Source organism: Scyliorhinus canicula, chromosome 12, assembly GCF_902713615.1.
Source record: "Scyliorhinus canicula chromosome 12, sScyCan1.1, whole genome shotgun sequence".
In the NCBI taxonomy this organism is placed as follows: Eukaryota; Metazoa; Chordata; class Chondrichthyes; order Carcharhiniformes; family Scyliorhinidae; genus Scyliorhinus; species Scyliorhinus canicula.
This window is the reverse complement of record NC_052157.1, coordinates 5,618,582-5,638,113: the sequence shown is the minus strand read 5'-3', so window position 1 is coordinate 5,638,113 and position 19,532 is coordinate 5,618,582. Positions and strand designations below refer to the sequence as shown.

The following is a 19,532-nucleotide window of genomic DNA, read 5'->3' as shown; positions in this document are numbered from 1 at the left end:
TTGGGTGTTTTAGCAGTTTCTGCTTCGAGTTCCAGGAGCCCAAGGAAGAAAGGACATTTGGGTGTGTTGAAAGCTGACTTTTCTCCAATGGTAATGTTGTGTTCTGTGAGCTGTACAGCACAAGAAATTGGAAAAATGCAGGTCTTTCTAACAAAAGGTTTTGCATTGTGTCCACAGACTTCTCAAATGACTTGCCTCATTTTTCCTGCCCTGACTTGGTGAACAAGTATGCCATAACTGAACAATTAGATTTTTCCTACTACTTGCGGCATGGCCGGCCGTCGTATGCGTTTGCAACGTTTCTGGTGCAGCAACTGGCGAAGAGCAACTCCCCCAAACAGTTGTGAGTATGGTGGGAAAGAGACTTATCAGAGTAGAACAGAATGCCACTACTTTTTTCAAGTTGAAAAGAAAAACAAACTTGGGAATAGTTGTCAAGTGCTTTTGGGCATCCTGGGGTCATGAATTGCACTAGAGATATGCAATATATTTCTTTTTCTAAATGCACTATCTGAAAAGGTGGTGGAAGAGTACATGATTATAACTTTCAAAAAGACATTTGGTATATATACTCAAATATCTTTAGTGGACGATGGGGAAAGCAGGGGAGAGAGTGGGATGAATTGGATAGCTCTTTCAAAGTACTGGTGCGGGCACGGTGAGCTGAATGGTCTTGCATCCTGTATACCCTCACTGCAAGAAATTATTTGATCTTTTATCACGTTGCTGCGTGTGGCAGCTTGCTGCGTGTAAACTGGCTGCTGCCTTTCCAACATTACACGTCCAAATTACTTAATGGGCGGTAAAGCCCTTTGAGACATCTTGAGGCCTTGAAAGGAGCTTTACAATATGACAAAATGGGAAAAACCAAGCTATCGACAAATAACATTGGTGTGTACATCAGTCCACCTTCAATTTGTAGTTTGTTTTTCAAACTTGCCTGGTAATTGTCCCTCTTTTCTATTTTTAAATTTGTTATTAATGTTTCCAAATAAGGGGCAATTTAGCGTGGCCAATCCACCTACCCTGCACATCTTTTTGGGTTGTGGGAGTGAGACCCACGCAGACATGGGGCGAATGTGCAAACTCCACACGGGTGGGCAGCACGGTAGCTCAGTGGTTAGCACTGTTGCTTCACAGTTCCGCGGTCCCAGATTTGATTCCTGCTTGGGTCACTGTCTGTGCAGAGTCTGCACGTTCTCCCCGTGTCTGCGTGAGTTTCCTCCGCGTGCTCCGGTTTCCTCCCACAAGTCCTGAAAGACGTGCTTGTTAGGTGAAGTGGACCTTCTGAATTCTCCCTTTGTGTACCTGAACAGGCGCCGCAATGTGGAGACTAGGGGCTTTTCACAGTAACTTCATTGCACTGTTAATGTAAGCCTACTTGTGACAATAATAAAGATGATGATTATGATGATGATGACAGTGACCTGGGCCTTCGGTGCTGTGAGACAGCAGTGCTAACCACTGCGCCACCGTGCTGCCCAGCGTCTCCCTCTTACCCGTTGAAATTCTCCATGACTTTATTCCAGCTCCTTCTGTTTATTGGACGACATTAGGCAGGAATATGGGTTGAAGTTACAGTCAGATCAGCCGGATCTTATTGAATGGTGGGGCAGGCTCGAGGGGCTGAGTGGCCTCCTCATGCTTTTAATCCGTACGTTCGTATGCACTTTAAGATTAATTCTCTTGGTGCACGTTAATCTATATATTTTTTTAAATTTAGAGTACCCAATTATTTTTTCCAATTAATGGGCAATTTATCATGGCCAATCCACTGACCCTGCACGTCTTTGGGTTGTGGGGGCGAAACCCAGGGAGACTGCAAGCTCCATGTGCACAGTGACCCGGGGCCGAGATCGAACCTGGGTCCTCGGCGCCGTGAGACAGCAGTGCCCTGTTAAAGTATATTTTTAAATAAACTGAGAAAGCAATTTAGGATTAAAGAAAATACATTCTTGCTCCCTTGGTGATGTGTGCTGTGCAAAATAATTTTCCACCAAGTTGGATATTTCTGATGTGAAGGTCTAAAATGAGTTATTTTTGATCCATTAATGAGGCTCCATTTTGCAGTGTAGAGATTATTTAATACAATGATGATAAATTAAAGTTTCTACTGTTGAAAAGAGCTCATGGAATTTTTTTTTGTACTTCACTCTAGGTAACGTATCTATCTAATATTTTGTATGCATACCAGTTCTCTGATTGAAAATCTAATTTGTTTTCCTCTTTTCTGTTTTAGGATGCAGCGAGCAAGCATCGAGGCGTACAACCTAGGGTTAACTCACTTTACTGTACCCCCTGTTGCTGCAGCATGCGTTGCCTTTCTTGAATTACTTGGTGCTTCCAGCTTTAAACTCAGAATTGATCTTAAAGTTGCGGATACAATTTTGAAACATTGGCACATGAATGCAGAAGAGAGTCAACACCGTTCGTTACAAAACACCTTGGGTAATTATGTTGTTTTCTTTCTGATTGTATTACCAGTAAAGACATTGATGGTCCCATGGCCTAATAGATAAGGCGTCTGACAGGAAGACATTAGCCATGATCTAATTGAATGGCGGAGCAGGCTCGAGGGGCTGAATTGCCGATTTCTGCCCTAATGTTAAGTTTCCTCTATCAGTGGAACATGTCTTGATTTAAGCTTGCATTTAGGACAAGCAGACTAGAACATGATGCACTGGTGGCATGTGGCTTTGTGTTACGTGGTTCATCATAAGAGAAATGTCTGACCAATGCTGTACGGTCAAATGTCACATTGGGCCAGGAACATCATGGGGAAGGAGGACAACGCTGGAAGGTAATCCTATCCAGCTATCCCTGTGTGCTCCTTAAGCATTGTTTCCGATGTTATGCTGGAAGTTGCATGAGCTGGTATGAGGAAGGCACTAGAGACATACGAGCATCTGGGCATACACCAGGTTGTTAAAAAGAATTGGAATGTTGAGGTACTGGAGTTGATTTTGGTCAAGCAGTGTCATTGCAATGACCACCTGCCATTCTCTGTAAGAGACCCAAACCATTCTAACAGCCGGATCGGTCCTGAGGACGGTCATGTGATGTGAACAGTGAATCGGCTCTCGTGGTAACTCTGCCAACTGTGGGGAGGGGCTGGAAATCCAGCACTTCTGCCACAGTGCAAAGCTGAAGGTTCCTGTTCGAGAGGGGGCAGGTGGGGGCTGAAGTGGAAGGAGATTTGTCTGGTGTCAGGAGGAGCATCTGATGTGATACATATTTTACTGTGATTTTTGAACAGCCTGCAGCACTCCTCAAGTTTGGTTTCTCGACACCTAATAGAAATGGCAAAAGAATCCTACATTTGGTGAAAGACTCTGATTTGCATTTTTGTTCATTTGTTTGAGATGTGGGCATCGCTGGTATTGCCATAATTTATTCCCATTCTAATCTGCCCTTGGAAAGGTGGTGGTTAGCCGCTGCCTTGAACCACTGCAGCTGGTACGGATACACTCACAATGATGTTAGGGAAGAAGTCCTAGGTTTTTGACCCAACAATAGTGAAGAGATGTTGATGCGTTTCCACGTCAGGATGGTGTGTGACTTGGACAGCAATTGTTCCCATGTGTCTGCTGCCCTATTCTTCCAAGTGTTGGAGGTTGAGAGTTTGCAAGTTAAACTCTACAATATTGGGAAAGTTAAGCATCCTAATGGAGGCCATGAAAACTGGCCCTGTTAAGTAAAGAACTGTAACAATAAAATGTAGGCAGCAGTTACAATAGCAACAATAAAAAGTCTCCTGTCATCTTAGTAGTTCACTGGCATTGCTTTTATCTTTTATTTTTACTTTTTAGCAGTCTAATCTAGGATACCACATTTGTCCTTATTAACATTGTAACTTTTACAGAATGACCCTTTAAAATCTTTATTTCTAACCTGGCAATTATATTCATTTCTAAAATTTACTATTAGTCATTTGAACAATTTTCATGTTCATTAATCAGTATAACATCTCGGCTAAAGTCTGATCTTTGCCTCATTGTGTCTTCCTCAGCTGAAAAACTTCAGAACCTAATTGAATTTAATGGATCATCAGCAGAGGAATTGCTAACCCATTTAGAAAATGCCACTAGGGAGAACGTACAGAGCAGGGATGTACACAGGTAACACGAAAGTACAATATTTATTTGGACCTTTTTTGTTCCAAATGTTGTGGCTTCAGTAGATTAGCAATAACATTGAACTTGCTTAATCACAGGGCATCTTTTGAAGCTGGTCAGGAGTGGTCACTGGTGGCCCAATTCTGCAGGCTGCATGACATCACCCTGAGCATGGCCTACCTGCAGGAATGTGCCCGAGAGGATGAGTGGCTGCAGTTTGTCATCTTTGCTCAGGTTCACAACTACCAACCCGACGAGGTAACAAGTTCTTGGAGATTAATCACTCTTTGTTTGACCGTTTTGTTATTCATTCTCTACTCTCCCCAGCTCAAGCAGCTCTATACCATAACGTCGTCAGTAATCGTTTACAAGCTCCCTGACCTGCATCATAGGGTCTAAAAGAAATGGCTGCAGAGGTGACCGATGCATTAGTAATGAATTTCTTTGATAATGGAAGAGTCCAGGTGGATTGAAAAATAGCCAATGTAATATCTTTTATTCAAGAAAGGAGCAAGACAAAAGGCCGGAAACTACAGGCCGGTTAGCCTAATGATCAATCGTGGAGATCTGCCAGAATCCATTCTTATGTGGATGATAGCAGGATACTTAGAAAATCATAACTTGATCAGGCAGAATCATGGAAATAATATTTAATTAATTAGATGTTTTGAGGAAGCAAGGTGGATAGAGCAGAACCAGTAGATATGGTATACTTGCATTTCCAGAAGACATTTAATAAGGTACCACATCAAACGTTACTGCAAGATAAGATCGCATGGTGATCTTTAATACAAGTCTGCTATTATCTCTACTAGTGCTTCGGTTCACCCATGCCCACTTGGTGCCTACAGTTTCTTACCCTTCCTCCCCTTCCTGCTATATCTAGGTGTATCCCCAGGATCCACAGCTGGGTTTGAGGTGGCTTGCTGACATCCACTCCCCATTGTCCGAGATGACCTTGGCGGGCAACTCCTGGGGAGACCAGGACCTTGAGGGTCCCGGCTTGCTTTTGGGTTGCACGTGTGTTACAGTGCTGCTTCCCTTGGTGTGCAGGGCTGGTTGTTCACCAGGAGCGGACAGTGTTAGATGGACTGGACACCCCCAGGGTCTCCTGGATGGAAGGCTGCGGGCTGCACTCCTGCCGATTCTCTTCCCTTCGGGTCCCTTCTGGGCTCCTCCGGGATAGAGGGACAGCTGGAGTGAGATCCAGAAGCCCTGCTGTTCTCTGGCACTGACACTTGTGGATTCCCACTTCTGCCTGCACCGTGCAGTTGAAACCCTACACCATGGAGCTTGTGCCCTCAGCCATGGATTTTCTGAGCTGAACCATGGAGCAGGCATCCCCGCCAATGAATGTCTATCCTGCACCGCTACCTCAATTGCGGACCCCACCCTCGCAGTCTTGGCTCTGTTGCCTAACCCTAACCCTAATCCGAGGACGGATGCTGTCCTCCTGCTCACGACTCTGCCTTTGTAGCTCCAACAACTCTGGGATGGATGACTGTACCCAGGGACATGTCATCGGCCTGGGGCTTAGCAGATTCCCGGGCTCCGGAATTCTTCTGACTGTCTGACACCTGGGGCATTCCTTCCTCCTGCTGTGGATCTTCAGCAGTGAGTGACCCAGAGCTGCTTGTCAGTTTTCCCCACTGAAGCGTCCATATCTGTGCTGGTGGAGGGTACGGGTGACAGTTGTGGCACCTCTTCGATGGTCATCTTCCTCTGATCTGCTGGGGTCTGTGATCTCCAGAGGGCATGAGGATGATCCGGGCGAATCAATTGACCTGCAAAAGAAGCGAGATGCCATTAGTGCATCATGGGGGCAGACTGGGAGGAGGTTAACTCGCATGAGGCTTGCACCATGGCTAGATGTGTTGAGGGTTTTCATTTTGTCCTCTGCGCAGATGCAGCCCTGTCGCTCTCCGGCCAGCTCAAGGGCTCTTTGCTCAAAGCGGGTTGGGGTTTTCAGCTCGCTGTGCCTGCTCACGGTTGTATTTACGTTTGTCCTGGAATGAGACGGCTGGGGAGTAGGCAGGAGCCCTGCCAGGCCAGCTGGAAATGATGTCTGGCATGGGTGGGAGGGGATGGGAGGAGCAGTTTATCTACTGGGGGACCATGGGGGATGGGCGGTATGTTGGGACCCTGTGAGGTGGCTAGGAGAGAGATCATCGTGGAGGTGTGATGGTGCTGTTAAGGGGTGCAGTGGGAGACATGAGGAGATGGGCTTGCCCTGGCTACATGAAGGTGGTCATCAATCTCCTTTTGGCAGTGTAGCCCCGTCCTTGTGGAGCGAGCTAGCACTCGCTATCATGGCCACAGCCTCTCTGGCACGGACTTGGAACAAGTTGCTGGGAGGCGTTTAAAAGGACCACTCCACAGATGGCGGAGATTAAGTTTTACCGGGATGAATGAACCTGAGGCAAGCTGACACGGGGGCGGCGTGAAACATGTGGGAAAACGTTTTTGTTGAAGAGGCTGAACATACGGTGACTTTTCCCGCCAGCGGGATTCTCTCCAGGTTTCAGGCCGAGATTGACATTTCGAAAAAACATTGGAAAATTCCGCCCACTTTGTACAGTTTTGGTCTCCTAATTTGAAAAATGATATAATTGGGTTAGAAGCAGTTCAGAGAAAGTTCACCCCACTCATTTCCTGAAGTGAGGAGCTTGCCTTGTGAAGAAATGTTGAGCAGGTTGGGTCTCTAACCATTGGTGCGAGGTGATCTTACTGAAGTATACAAGATCCTGAGGAGATATGATAGAGTTATGCCGTAAATAGCAAAACTCTTTGGAATATAGAAAGTCAGAGAGATCAGGGCGTGCAGATCCACAGATCTTTGAAGGTGGCAACACAAGTGGACAGTGTAGTCAAGAAAGCATACAGAATGCTTGCCTTCATTGGACGGGGCATCGAGTATAAAAACTGGCATGTCATGCTACATTTGTATAGAACCTTGGCAAGCCTGCACTTGGAATATTGCACACAATTCCGGTCGTCACACTACCAGAAGGATAGTAAGAAGTTTTACAACACCAGGTTAAAGTCCAACAGGTTTGTTTCAAATCACTAGCTCCGAAAGCTAGTGATTTGAAACAAACCTGTTGGACTTTAACATGGTGTTGTAAAACTTCATATTGTGCTCATCCCAGTCCAACGCGGGCATCTCCACATCATGGCTACCAGAATGATGTGGAGGCTTTGGAGAGGGTGCAGAGATGGTTTACCAGGATATTGCCTGGTCTGGAGGGTGTTAGCTATGTGGAGAGGCTGAATAGACTCAGACTGTTTTCATTAGAAAGATGGAGGTTGAGGGGTGACCTAATAAGATGTCTACAAGATTATGAGGGGCATGGATAGAGTGGATGGGCAGACACTCCCTCCCAGGGTGGAGGGGTCAGTCACCAGGGGGCATAGGTTTAAGGTCCGTGGGGCAAAGTTTAGAGGAGATGTGCGAGACAGGTTTGTTTTACACAGGGTGGTGAATGCCTGGAATGCGTTGCCAGGGGAGGTTGTGGAAGCAGATACATTAACGGCGTTCAAAAGGCATCTTGACAAACATGGATAGGATGGGTATAGAGGGATACGGCACAAGGAAGTGCTGAGGGTTTTGGCAAAGTGTGGTATTATGACCGGTGCAGGCTTGGAGGGCCAAAGGGCCTGTTCCTGCGCTGGATTGTTCTTTGTTCTTGGACGGACATTTCCAGTGATGGGAGAAATGTGAACCAGGGGATGCGGTTTGAAGAATGAGTACCACCAATTAAGATTGAAATGGGAATGTTTTTCTCTCAAAGGTTTGTCAGTCTGTGGAATTCTCTTCTTCAGAAAGCAGTGGAGGCTGGGTCATTCAAAGCAGAGTTACAGATTTTTGAGAGACAAGAGGGTCTCGGGTTATGGGGATGGAGGCAGATGGCAAGGTGGAGTTGAGACCACAAACAGGTCAGCCATGATATTAATGAATTGAATGGCAGTGCCAGCTCTAATGGCTGAATGGCCTATTCCTGCTCAAGCCAGTATAGAGTCAGATCATAAAATATCAAAGTAAAGGGCAGCACGGTGGCGCAGTGGTTAACATTGCTGCCTCACTGCACCGATGTCCCAGGTTTGATCCCGGCTCTGGGTCACTGTCCGTATGGAGTTTGCACATTCTCCCCGTGTTTGCGTGGGTTTCGCCCCCACAACCCAAAGATGTGCAGGATAGGTGGATTGATGACACTAAGAAATTGTCCCTTAACTGGAAAAAATGAATTGGGTACTCTAAATTTATTTTTTTTAAATATCAAAGTAATCTGATGTCTTTTCCTTTATTTTTTTAAACCCTTCCTCCCCCTTTATTCCTGCTGGAAGAAAATGGCTGGTGGTCTATTTACCGCTTTTAGAAGGGCTCACATTGGAACACGGAGAATTGGGACTGTCACTGGGGCCTAGAATTCATTTCCTCTTGTCCCCATCCCTGGCCCAGATAACATTGAAGCTAAAACCTTACCAAGTAGGCATCCACTAGAAGGGTAAGCAGTGATTGGAAATTTAGCTCTGTTCCAGTAAAGCCTTGCAGTTGAAGCTTATTAAAGTTGATCAATATCTTGTTGATATTTGGAATTTATTAGCACGGAATTGGGTGGCAATTAGGTTTTCCAGAACTGTGGTGAGTAACTACCTTGAAGGAATTGTTAAGAAGTAGCCAAATTAACACACCAGTTGAAATAATTTCTGAAGCATCTACGCAGCTCCCATGCACAACCTGCCTCTGGCATCTGCACACATGCTTCCTGCTGATATTAAATTAAAACGAAACTCCCATCACAAGCTTGCCAACCCTCCAGAAGTATCCTGGAGTGTCCAGGAATTAAAATATTATCTGTGGAACACCGTCGAGAACAACCCAGTATATGAGAACAACAGCATAGCGGGCTATTTTATAGACTTCTAATCAAGAGGCTTAGACTAGTAATCAAGACATGTCATCCCACAGAAGCTAAGGAATTCAATTTGGTTCAGTTAAATAAATCTGGAGTAAAAAGCTAGTATCAGTAATGTGACCATGAAGATCTGATGGTGACCTAACTATTGCCATTACTGTCCATGCTGGAGTGTGAAAGTCGGACACCTGGTGCCTGTGAAATTGCACTCCAATAAGAATTGACATTTTTAACAGGATTTCTTTTTATTTTAAATACCCAAACAGTATTAGGACTAGTAGTGGACCATGTATTTTATGCAGAAATTCTCAGAAGAATGACATTTTCATGTGCTGATGGGGATTAGTTTCCTGAAGTTCGTTTTGATATTTAAAAAATATCATTTTGTCTTGGAACTGCTCATTCATACTGCATTATTATCCACAGTAAGAAGTCTTACAACACCAGGTTAAAGTCCCAACAGGTTTGTTGGACTTTAACCTGGTGTTGTAAGACTTCTTACTGTGCCCGCCCCAGTCCAATGTCAGCATCTCCACACCATTATTATCCACGGTCCTGTTGCACAAGAATAATCAGCCCTGCTACAGAAAAATAGTCCTTTGTCCCATTTTTGCAAGAACAGAGGGAGTTAGTTTGTTCTGTTATCCGCTGGCCGCGATTGTTTTTAGAAAAGGCAGTAAATTGCTCGAAGCAACTGGAATTCGTGAGCATTCCAGCTAACTCTGCTTTCTTGTGTTTTTAATGTGTCTTTATCTGTTACTTTTCAATAGGTGCAGGCACTACTGAAAGACTTCAGTGCCACCCTTCAGGATCACCTGTCACTAGCTTTTCAGAACTTGCAGTTTGTCTCACAAGATAACTCGGTGAGCTGTGTTGTGACCAAGGAGGAACACAAGAAGGACGAGTCTCCTGAGGATCTTTTTCAAGCTCTCTATTGGTGCCAAGAAAAGCCAAAGCCTTGGCGTTATCTTTTGAGTGAGGCAGTGCAACACAGTGCACCCGTGTTGAGTATCCTGGCTGCATGTTTTCAGGTAGGGTCCTTCTGGAGGCTGTCCTGACACATGGGGGTCCTAATCATAAAATAATCACTAATATGTCCAATAAGGAATTCAGCAGAAACGTCTTTACACTGTGAGTGTTTGGAATATGGAACTCGTTACCATGGGCAGTAGTTGAGGTGAACAGTGTAGATGCATTTAAGGTGAGGCTGGATAACAGATAAGGGAGGAAGGAATAGATGGAGATGCTGTTGAGATGAGATGGAGTACAGGGGAAAGTGGACGGTATGGGGCACAAAGACCAACATAGACCAGTTAAACTGAGAGGCCTGTTCCTAATCCGCAAATATTCTGTTACTTTTTCATAGAATTTATAGTGCAGAAGGAGGCCGCTCGGCCCATCGAGTCTGCACCGGCTCTTGGAAAGAGCACCCTACCCGAGGTCAACACCTCCACCCTATCCCCATAACCCAGTAACCCCACCCAACACTAAGGGCAATTTTGGACACTAAGGGCAATTTATCATGGCCAATCCACCTAACCTGCACATCTTTGGACTGTGGGAGGAAACCGGAGGACCTGGAGGAAAACCCACGCACACACGGGGAGGATGTGCAGACTCCGCACAGACAGTGACCCAAGCCGGGGATCGAACCTGGGACCCTGGAGCTGTGAAGCAATTGTGCTATCCACAATGCTACTGTGCTGCCCTTAAAGGTTGGACAAGCCAACTCTATGCAATCATTTAATTGGGACATTTGATAATAGAAAAGCATTTGAATAAAATGTTCTGGATAGATCCAATCTTGGTGATGAATGGCTTGAATGAAAGCTTTTTAGTAAAATGTAGTAAAAGCAAAATACTATGGATGTTGGAAATCCTTCATAAAAACAGAAAATGTTGGATAAATTCAGCAGGTCTGGCAGCATCTATGAAGGAGGGTCATACGGACTTGTAACCTTAACTCTGTTTCTCTCTCCATGGGTGCTTGAGTTTATCTAGCATTTTCTGTTTCTCCCTTTAGTAAAGTGTGATGGGAGGACCCGAGTTTCACTACTCAGAACCTGTTTCTAAACGCTTAAGAGATTTAGTTGAACACTTTGACCAGGGTTGACTGGAACATTACATTAAAATATAGGGAATAGGAGCAGGAGTAGGTGATTCCTCCTTTGAGCCTGCTCTGCCCTTCAATATGCTCATGGCTGATCCTCTGTCACCACCTTTGAGTGAAGACATTTCCCCTCATCTCACCCCTAATTGGCCTACCCCACTTACTCCGACTTTGACCCCCTGTTCTACTTGTACTGTAAATCCCCTTACCTAGAAATACTTTTCAAAAAAGCACAATAGGTCACAAATTTCATTGTGTTTTTGACTATTTTCACTAGTTCTGGTAGATATTATACACTGCTGCCACTGTACGTTGGTGGTGGAGGGAGTGAATGTTGGAAGGTGGTGAATGGTGTGCCAATTAAGTGTGCTGTTTTTGTCCTGGATGGTGTTGAGCTTCTTGAGTGTTGTTGGAGCTGCACTCATCCAGGCAAGTGGAGAGTATTCCATCACACTCCCGACTTGTGTCTTGTAGATAGTGGACAGGCATGGGGAGTCAGGAGGTGAGTTACTCTCTGGAGAATTCCTGGTCTCCGGCCTTTTTAAAGTAAAGTATTTGAGTAAGCAAATCAAATACAGATTTGCAACATCACCAATCACATCTTGCTCGTTGACCTGAATTCGAGGAATGGACTAAAATGATGTAATCATCATCACTTGCTGATTCGTATCCATTTTCCCATCAATCATTGAGATGTTCTGTACTATGAACTTCAGACCTCCATCTAGGTTTTTAAATTTGTAAAAGGAAACAGCAGATTTTACATTACTCACCAAGTTCCGTACATTTTTGTATCTCTTATTTCAGTCACATTCTAGGAATTGTCTGTGATCACAATTTTGTTATTGGATAATTAGCCCCGATATTATTGTAATATCAAAGCAAGTTACTGTGGGTGCTGGGATCTGAAACAAAAACAGAAAATGCTGGACAATCTCAGCAGGTCTGACCGGATCTGTGGAGAGAGAAGGGAGGTAACGTTTTGAGGGGGATGACTTTGTCAGATATTGTTGCTTCAATCCTGCGGAGGAAGCAATTGGCATCATTGTAAAACACCATTTAGCTGTTCAGGCAGTTTCTGTGTGTAATGCAAAACCAACTATACAATCAGCAAGTGAGGTTTCAGAGAGGAAGAAAAAGCTTGACAAAACAAAGCCTACGTTATTGAGAGTGCAAGTATAATTCTTCTAATAACGCACTGAAAAGTAGATTGCTGAATTTATTATGTTGCTCCAATTGCAGGTTTAGCACCAGCACCAAATGATTAATGGTCTGTTTGAAAGCTTGTTAAAAAATAATCCTTGTTCAGGAGTTTTTGAAATGTCCTTTTCCTCTTGGGTTGTCTTAAATCTATAGATTGTGTGTTGGAGTAGATTAGCAGGGGCAGGGTAATTCAATTATAGGCCCATTCTGCTTAAATATGGAAACCAGGGTGGAATTTAATGTAAACTGGGATCTTGTCCATCAACTGAAGAGCTGGCAAGAGTACAACGTTGCCTCTTCAGCAAGGCTAGCTGCATTAGCACCTAGAAGACATTAAGAGGCCAGTGGTGGCCCTTCCCTGATATTATGAACCCAGGAAGCAGTACCCCTCCCCCAACACTGCCGGGAACTACTGGCCAATCAGAGGGATGAGCTCGTCCTTGCTCAGCAGAGCCACCAGGGATATCTTGGCTGCTGCCGTGTACCGCACACACCAGAGGCCCAGGTTTGCCACGGCACCCAGGTAAATGATGGTAGTTGGAGGATTGTTGGGTAGACCCAGGGAGCAGCGCTGAAGTGGTTTGTGTTGGGGCTTCCTAAGTCGCAAGCCCAACACCTGCCACAGATTACCATTGACTCTGATTTACAATCAATATTGATTTCTCGCTGTCCCCCATGTCCAGGGATTATCTTCTGCACTGTAACTAATTTTAGCTGCTGCTTCCCTAGCAGCTGACAGTTTGCTGGGCCGAAGTCATTTGAACATCACATAATTTACTCTCCAATGTGTTAACGGACCTCACTGTCCTAAGACTGATGTGGTGTGCAAGCATACCATCCTGGCAGATGTTTTGCGCCACACAAGTGCCAGGCAATGGCCATCTTCAATAAGAGAGAATCTAACCACCTCCATCTTGGCATTCAATGACATTGCCATAACTGAAGCCACACTGTCAACATCTTGGGGTTACCATTGACCAGAAACTGATCTGGATTAGCCATATATCAACACTGTGCCCACGAGAGCTGGTCACAGGCTGGGTATTTTGCGGTGTGTAACTTGCTTCCAGACTTTCCAAAACCTGTCCACCATCTACAAGGCAAAAGTCAGGAGTGTAATGGAATACTCTCAACTTGCCTGGATGAGTGCAGCTTCAGCAACACTCAAGGCGCTTCAGACTATCCAGGACAAAACAGCCTGCTTGACTGACACCCGATCCACCACCTTCAGCATTCATTCCCTCCACCATCGAAGCACAGTGCCAACAGCATGCACCACCTACGCGATGCACTGCAGTGACTAACCAGGGGCCTTTTGACAGCATCTTTCACATCCTGACCTCCAATGCCTAGAAGGACAGGGACAGCAGATGCATGGAAGCAGCACCACCTGCAAGTTCCCTTCAAGGCACCCGACATCCTGACTTGAAACTCCTACTGCTGTTCCTTCACTGTTACTGGGTCACAATCCTGGAACTCTCACCTTAAACCGTAAGGACTGCAGTGGTTCAAGAAGGTGGCTCATCACCTTCAAGGGCAGGTGGGGATGGGCAATAAATGCTGACCAGGCTAATGATACCCACATCTTCTTGAGAGAATGAAAATAACTGAACATTAAGCCTTTCAGAGCTGAATTTAACTCCTGATCGACATTGTGGTATAAACTGGGTGAAATTTCTCTGGTGGCAGGATATATTTTAATGTGGACTCCTCTTAATTATAGATTTACTCTGATGATGCTGAAGGAACATAACTGCATATGGTGTGCAGTTGATTCAGTGACCTTGCCCATAAGACAAAGCTGTGCATGAAACTATTTAAAATGGTTAGAATTGCTCTGAACAGATTGTAACCGGAACATTCATCATGCAATGAAGTCCTTGTGTCTATAAATCATAATTATATAAAGCCAGGTTTTCACTGGGACAAGCACAATCAATCAATTAATAGATAAAATGCAGATGTGGTTTTATTATTGACTATGTTTTCTAATCTTTGCAACAAGATCTTTCATGCAAAGAATATATTGAATATTCTCAAAATCAAAAACAAAAGCTCCTGAACTTAAATGAAATGAAATAAAAATCACTTATTGTCACGAGTAGGCTTCAATGAAGTTACTGTGAAAAGCCCCTAGTCGCCACATTCCGGCGCCTGTCCGGGGAGGCTGGTACGGGAATCGAACCGTGCTGCTGGCCTGCTTGGTCTGCTTTAAAAGCCAGCGATTTAGCTCAGTGAGCTAAACCAGCCCCTAAAATGTCTCCCTCTATCAGTATATTACCTTCTGAGCAGTAGAATTTTAAAAAACAAAGGTTGAAAGGTCAAGATGCAGACCATCATAGAACATAGAACAGTACAGCACAGAACAGGCCCTTCGGCCCTCAATGTTGTGCCGAGCCATGATCACCCTACTCAAACCCACGTATCCACCCTATACCCGTAACCCAACAACCCCCCCCCTTAACCTTACTTTTATTAGGACACTACGGGCAATTTAGCATGGCCAATCCACCTAACCCGCACATCTTTGGACTGTGGGAGGAAACCGGAGCACCCGGAGGAAACCCACGCACACAGGGGGAGGACGTGCAGACTCCACACAGACAGTGACCCAGCCGGGAATCGAACCTGGGACCCTGGAGCTGTGAAGCATTTATGCTAACCACCATGCTACCCTGCTGCCCCTAACCATCGCCAAGCTAAAACTGTAAGAGGGAAGTTGGGAAGTACAAACTAGATGAAGTCGAGCATGTATCGAAAAAGGTTGGAGATAGGAAGAGAAAAAGAATTTTTTCGAGGCAGGGACCTCCGAAATGATGGCTTTCATTCTTGCCCTTGTCTATGATTACTCTGCTGTTGCTAAGAGTAATTGCTCATCTTTTCATTCACAGGAAACAGATGTTCTACAGTGTCTTTGTGTTTGGGTTGTTGTGTCATTGGATGATATCATCATTGCTGAGGCTACAAAGCACATTAACGATTCGATAGAATATCATGAATGGAATCTCCACGACCTGTCACTGATGTGGAAAGTGTTACTGGAAAGAGGAAAAGGCAAACAACTTGTCCGAGGATTTCAGCTATTTCTGAAGGTAGTGTATGGTGTGTTTTTTATTCAAGCCTTCTTTTTGATATTTATAATAATATAATAATCGTTATTGTCACAAGTAGGCTTACATTAACACTGCAATGAAGTTACTGTGAAAAGCGCCGAGTCGCCACACTCCGGCGTCTGTTCGGGTACACAGAGGGAGAATTCAGAGTGTCCAATTTGCCTAACAGCACGTCTTTCAGCACTTGTGGGAGGAAACCGGAGCGCCCGGAGGAAACCCACGCAGACACGGGGAGAATGTGCAGACGCCGCACAGACAGTGACCCAAGCAGGAATCGAATCTGGGACTCTGGTGCTGTGAAGCAACAGTGCTAACCACTGTGCTACCGTGCCGCCTTTTGGCCAGTACATAGAACTATTGCAGAGAACAAAACCAGGCTCTCAACACAAAGCCCAGATTTAATCCTTGGTCTCTCACCAAAGCTGGCGAATTTCAGCGAAGGTAGCAGTTTGATTGCTATAGACTTCACCGTCTGAGATGTGGGGAGGGCAACAATCAGCCAGGGTTTCTAAAGCTGACTGCTGTTTATTCATCACAGCAGGAATGTTTGTCTATCTATGAGAGTGGGATTTTGGATTCAGCCAGCCTGCTCCTCTGTATTCCAATAGCCTGATGGTGCTCTGTCTGCTATTAGTTACATTTGGAACTGCAACAATTGTTTAATTCTGTCTGGCACAAAAGTAAAACGGAAAAGGTGGCTAATCATGGCTTGCAAGGGAAATTAGGGATAGTATTCGATCCAAGGAAGAAGCTTACAAATTGGCCAAGAAAAACAACAGATCTGAGGATTGGGAGCAGTTTAGAATTCAGCAAAGAAGGACCAAGGGATTGATTAAGAAGGGGAAAATGGAGTACGGGAGTAAGCTTAGCAGAGAACATAACTGTAAATGTTTCTATAGGTATGTGAAGAGAAAAAGATTGGTGAAGACAATGTGTCCCTTGCAGTCAGAAACAGAGGAATTTATTTATTTAGGTTTATAAATTTAAAGTGCCCAATTCTTTTTTTTTCCCATTTAAGGGCAATTTAGCCTGGCCAATCCACCTACCCTGCACATCTTTGGGTTGTGGGGGTGACACTTGAGCAGACAAGGGGAGAATGTACAAACTCCACATGGACGGTAACCTGGGGCCGGGATCAAACCTGGGTCCTCGGCACCATGAGGCAGCAGTGCTAAGCACTGCGCCACCATGCCGTCCGGAAACAGGGGAATTTATAATGCACAAATAAATGGCCGAACAATTAAATACATACTTTGGTTCTGTCTTCGCAAAAAAATACCAGAAATGTGGAGAACCCAGGGTTAAGTGAGAAGGAGGAACTGAAGATCAGTATTAGTAGAGAGATGGTGTTGAGGAAATTGATGGGATTGAATGCTGATAATTTCCCAGAGCTTGATAATCTACATCCCAGGATATTTAAGGAAGCCACTTTAGAAATAGTGGATGCATTGGTGGTCATCTTCCAGGATTCTACAGACTCTGAAACAGTTCCTACATTTGGAGGGTAGCTAATATCACTCCAATATTCAAAAAGGGAAGTTGAGAGAAAACAGGGATTTATAGACCAGTAAGCCTGATGTCGTTAGCGGGGAAATTTCTGGATTCCATTATCAAAGATTTTATAGTAGAGCACTTGGAAAACAGTGGCAGGATCATACAGAGTCAGCACGGATTTATGAATGGAAATCATCCTTGACAAATCTACTGGAATTCTTTGAGGATGTAAAGAGTAGAGGTGATGAGGGGAAGCCAGTGGATGTGGCATATTTAGACTTTCAGAAGGCTTTTGACAAAGTCCCGCGTAAGAGCTTAGCATGTAAAATTAAAGCACATGGGATTAGGAGTAGTGTATTGAGATGGATAGAAAACTGATTGGCAGACAGGAAACAAAGCAAAGGAATTAACAGGACTTTTTCAAATTGGAAGTCAGTGACTAGTGGGGTACCGCAGGATTCGGCCCTGGGATCCCAGCTATTCACAATATATATTAATGATTTAGACGAGGGGGAAAAAATGTCATATCTCCAGATTTGCAGGGGACACAAAGTTCTACTGCTGCCTCTGGCAGCTCGTTCCAGTCACTCAACTATGTGAAAAAAACTGCCCCTCTGGACCCTTTTGTATCTCTCGCCTCTCACCTTAAACCTATGCCCTCCGAAAAGATGTTGATTATCTACCTTGTCTATGCCATTCATTATTTTATAGTAAGAAGTCTTATAACACCAGGTTAAAGTCCAACATGTTTGTTTCAAACACTAGCTTTTGGAGCACTGCTCTTTCCTAGGGTGAATGAATTCATTCACCTGAGGAAGGAGCAGTGCTCCGAAAGCTAGTGTTTGAAACAAACATGTTAGACTTTAACCTGGTGTTGTAAGACTTCTTACTGTACTCACCGCAGTCCAACGCCGGCATCTCCACATCATTATTTTATAGACCTATTTAAGATCACCCCTAAGTCTCCTACACTCCAGGGAAAAAAGTCCCAGTCTATCCAGCCTCCTTATAACTCAAACCATCAAGGTTCTTTTATGGGAGGGATAGGTCCTGCCCCGATTCGATCTACCAAAATGCATCACCTCACACTTATCTAAATTAAATGATATGACGGAGAGCCTCTCCATTATAGTGAAAACTCTGGGCCTCAGAATTAAGGCTAGCATTTAAAGTGTGACACTGCGTTGTTGAAGGTGTTGTTCTCACCAAACCAGGATTCTGTCTGCCCATTGGAGAGAATGTTAATGGTTCAAGAACCATGTTGAAGAAACGCAGAGAGTTCTTAGAGCAACATTCTGCCCTTTGTAAATATCACCAAGAAATAAAGGCTTAACTGATCATTTTACTTGGTGTTGCTGTGATTTTGCAGACTGCATTCTACGGAAAGGTTAATCGAGAACACTTACAGTGCTAATATTGAAAGGGGTGCCAAAATATGATTCCATTGTTGTAACTGAACTCACCGACCACTGCTGTAAATCTTTGACAAAAAAAAAAAATGGTCTGCACATCACTTTATCCTGAACGTTTTTTTTTGTAAGGAATGCCCCTGGGTCTACATGCTGGAGATGTACGAAATGTGCACAGAACACAAAAATTACCAAGAAGCAAAGTTGAAATTTCAGGAATTCCAGAAATGCCTACTGTCTGTGAGTCTATGTAATTTGTCACCTAGTTGATCTGCATTGTGTTGGGAATAGAAGCTGCAATAAATCAAAGATTCTGCAGCAGTTCTTTATTTGGATTTGTTTATTGTCACGTGTACGCTGGAGGTGAAGAATTGAAAATAATCAGATCCCGGGCAGAAGCAAATAGAATCTTAGAGCGGTTACAGCACAGAAGGTGCCTATTCTGTTTATTGTGCTGGGTTCCACTCCCTTGTATTTTCCCCATAGCCCTGTAATTTTTTTCCACAAATAATTATCCAATTCTTTTTTGAAGGCCTCTAGAGAATCTGCCTCCCTTTTTGCATGTTGCTATTGTTTCTTGTTCCAATCGTGCTAAATCCGCGTTCTCTGTTTCTCAACCCTTTAGCCAACAGGACCAAATTCTGCCTATTTACTCCGTCCAGACACCTCATGAGTTTCAAAAATGTCATTAAGTGTCCACTTAATCTTCTGTTCTTCAGGAGAAAAGCCCTAGCTTCTCCAATCTATCTGCATGGCTAAAGTTCTACGTTCTTTGGACCGTTCCTGTGAATATTTTCTATACCGTCCCCAAATGCCTTCACACCCTTCCCATAGTGTGGTGCCCAGAATTGAAAACCATAGTTCAGTTGAAGATGAACCAAGATTTTTTTTTTTTTACATGTTCAGCATAATAAAATCATGATAAGAATGTGCACAGAAATAGTTTCCCTGTTGTTACAACTGAACTCCAGCCGATGCAAAAGAGAAAATGTTGGCAGTAAATCTGCAGCCATCAATTGGCCACCTGATATTTTTACTGCCTCCTGGGATGACCCTTTCAGCTTCTAAAGAATGACTTGCACTCTTCAATTTAGAAACACTTGGGATAAATTTGGTGCTACTGTAATCTATAGAATACATAACCTAGATTTGAAGGAAAAGCTTTCCAGGGA

At 44.3% G+C, this 19,532-nt stretch overlaps 1 protein-coding gene across 1 annotated transcript in view; it reads left to right on the top strand.

Annotated features, from left to right (window-relative positions):
- The window catches only part of spg11 (SPG11 vesicle trafficking associated, spatacsin), a 209,404-nt gene that overhangs the window by 108,989 nt on the left and 80,883 nt on the right, over nt 1-19,532 (top strand). Inside the window, exons 21-27 of the mRNA XM_038813292.1 lie at nt 178-343; nt 2,240-2,448; nt 4,010-4,118; nt 4,214-4,373; nt 9,802-10,062; nt 15,236-15,436; nt 18,493-18,600. Of these exons, the coding sequence (XP_038669220.1) occupies nt 178-343; nt 2,240-2,448; nt 4,010-4,118; nt 4,214-4,373; nt 9,802-10,062; nt 15,236-15,436; nt 18,493-18,600 (1,214 nt within the window). The remainder of the gene's footprint in view (nt 1-177; nt 344-2,239; nt 2,449-4,009; nt 4,119-4,213; nt 4,374-9,801; nt 10,063-15,235; nt 15,437-18,492; nt 18,601-19,532) is intronic.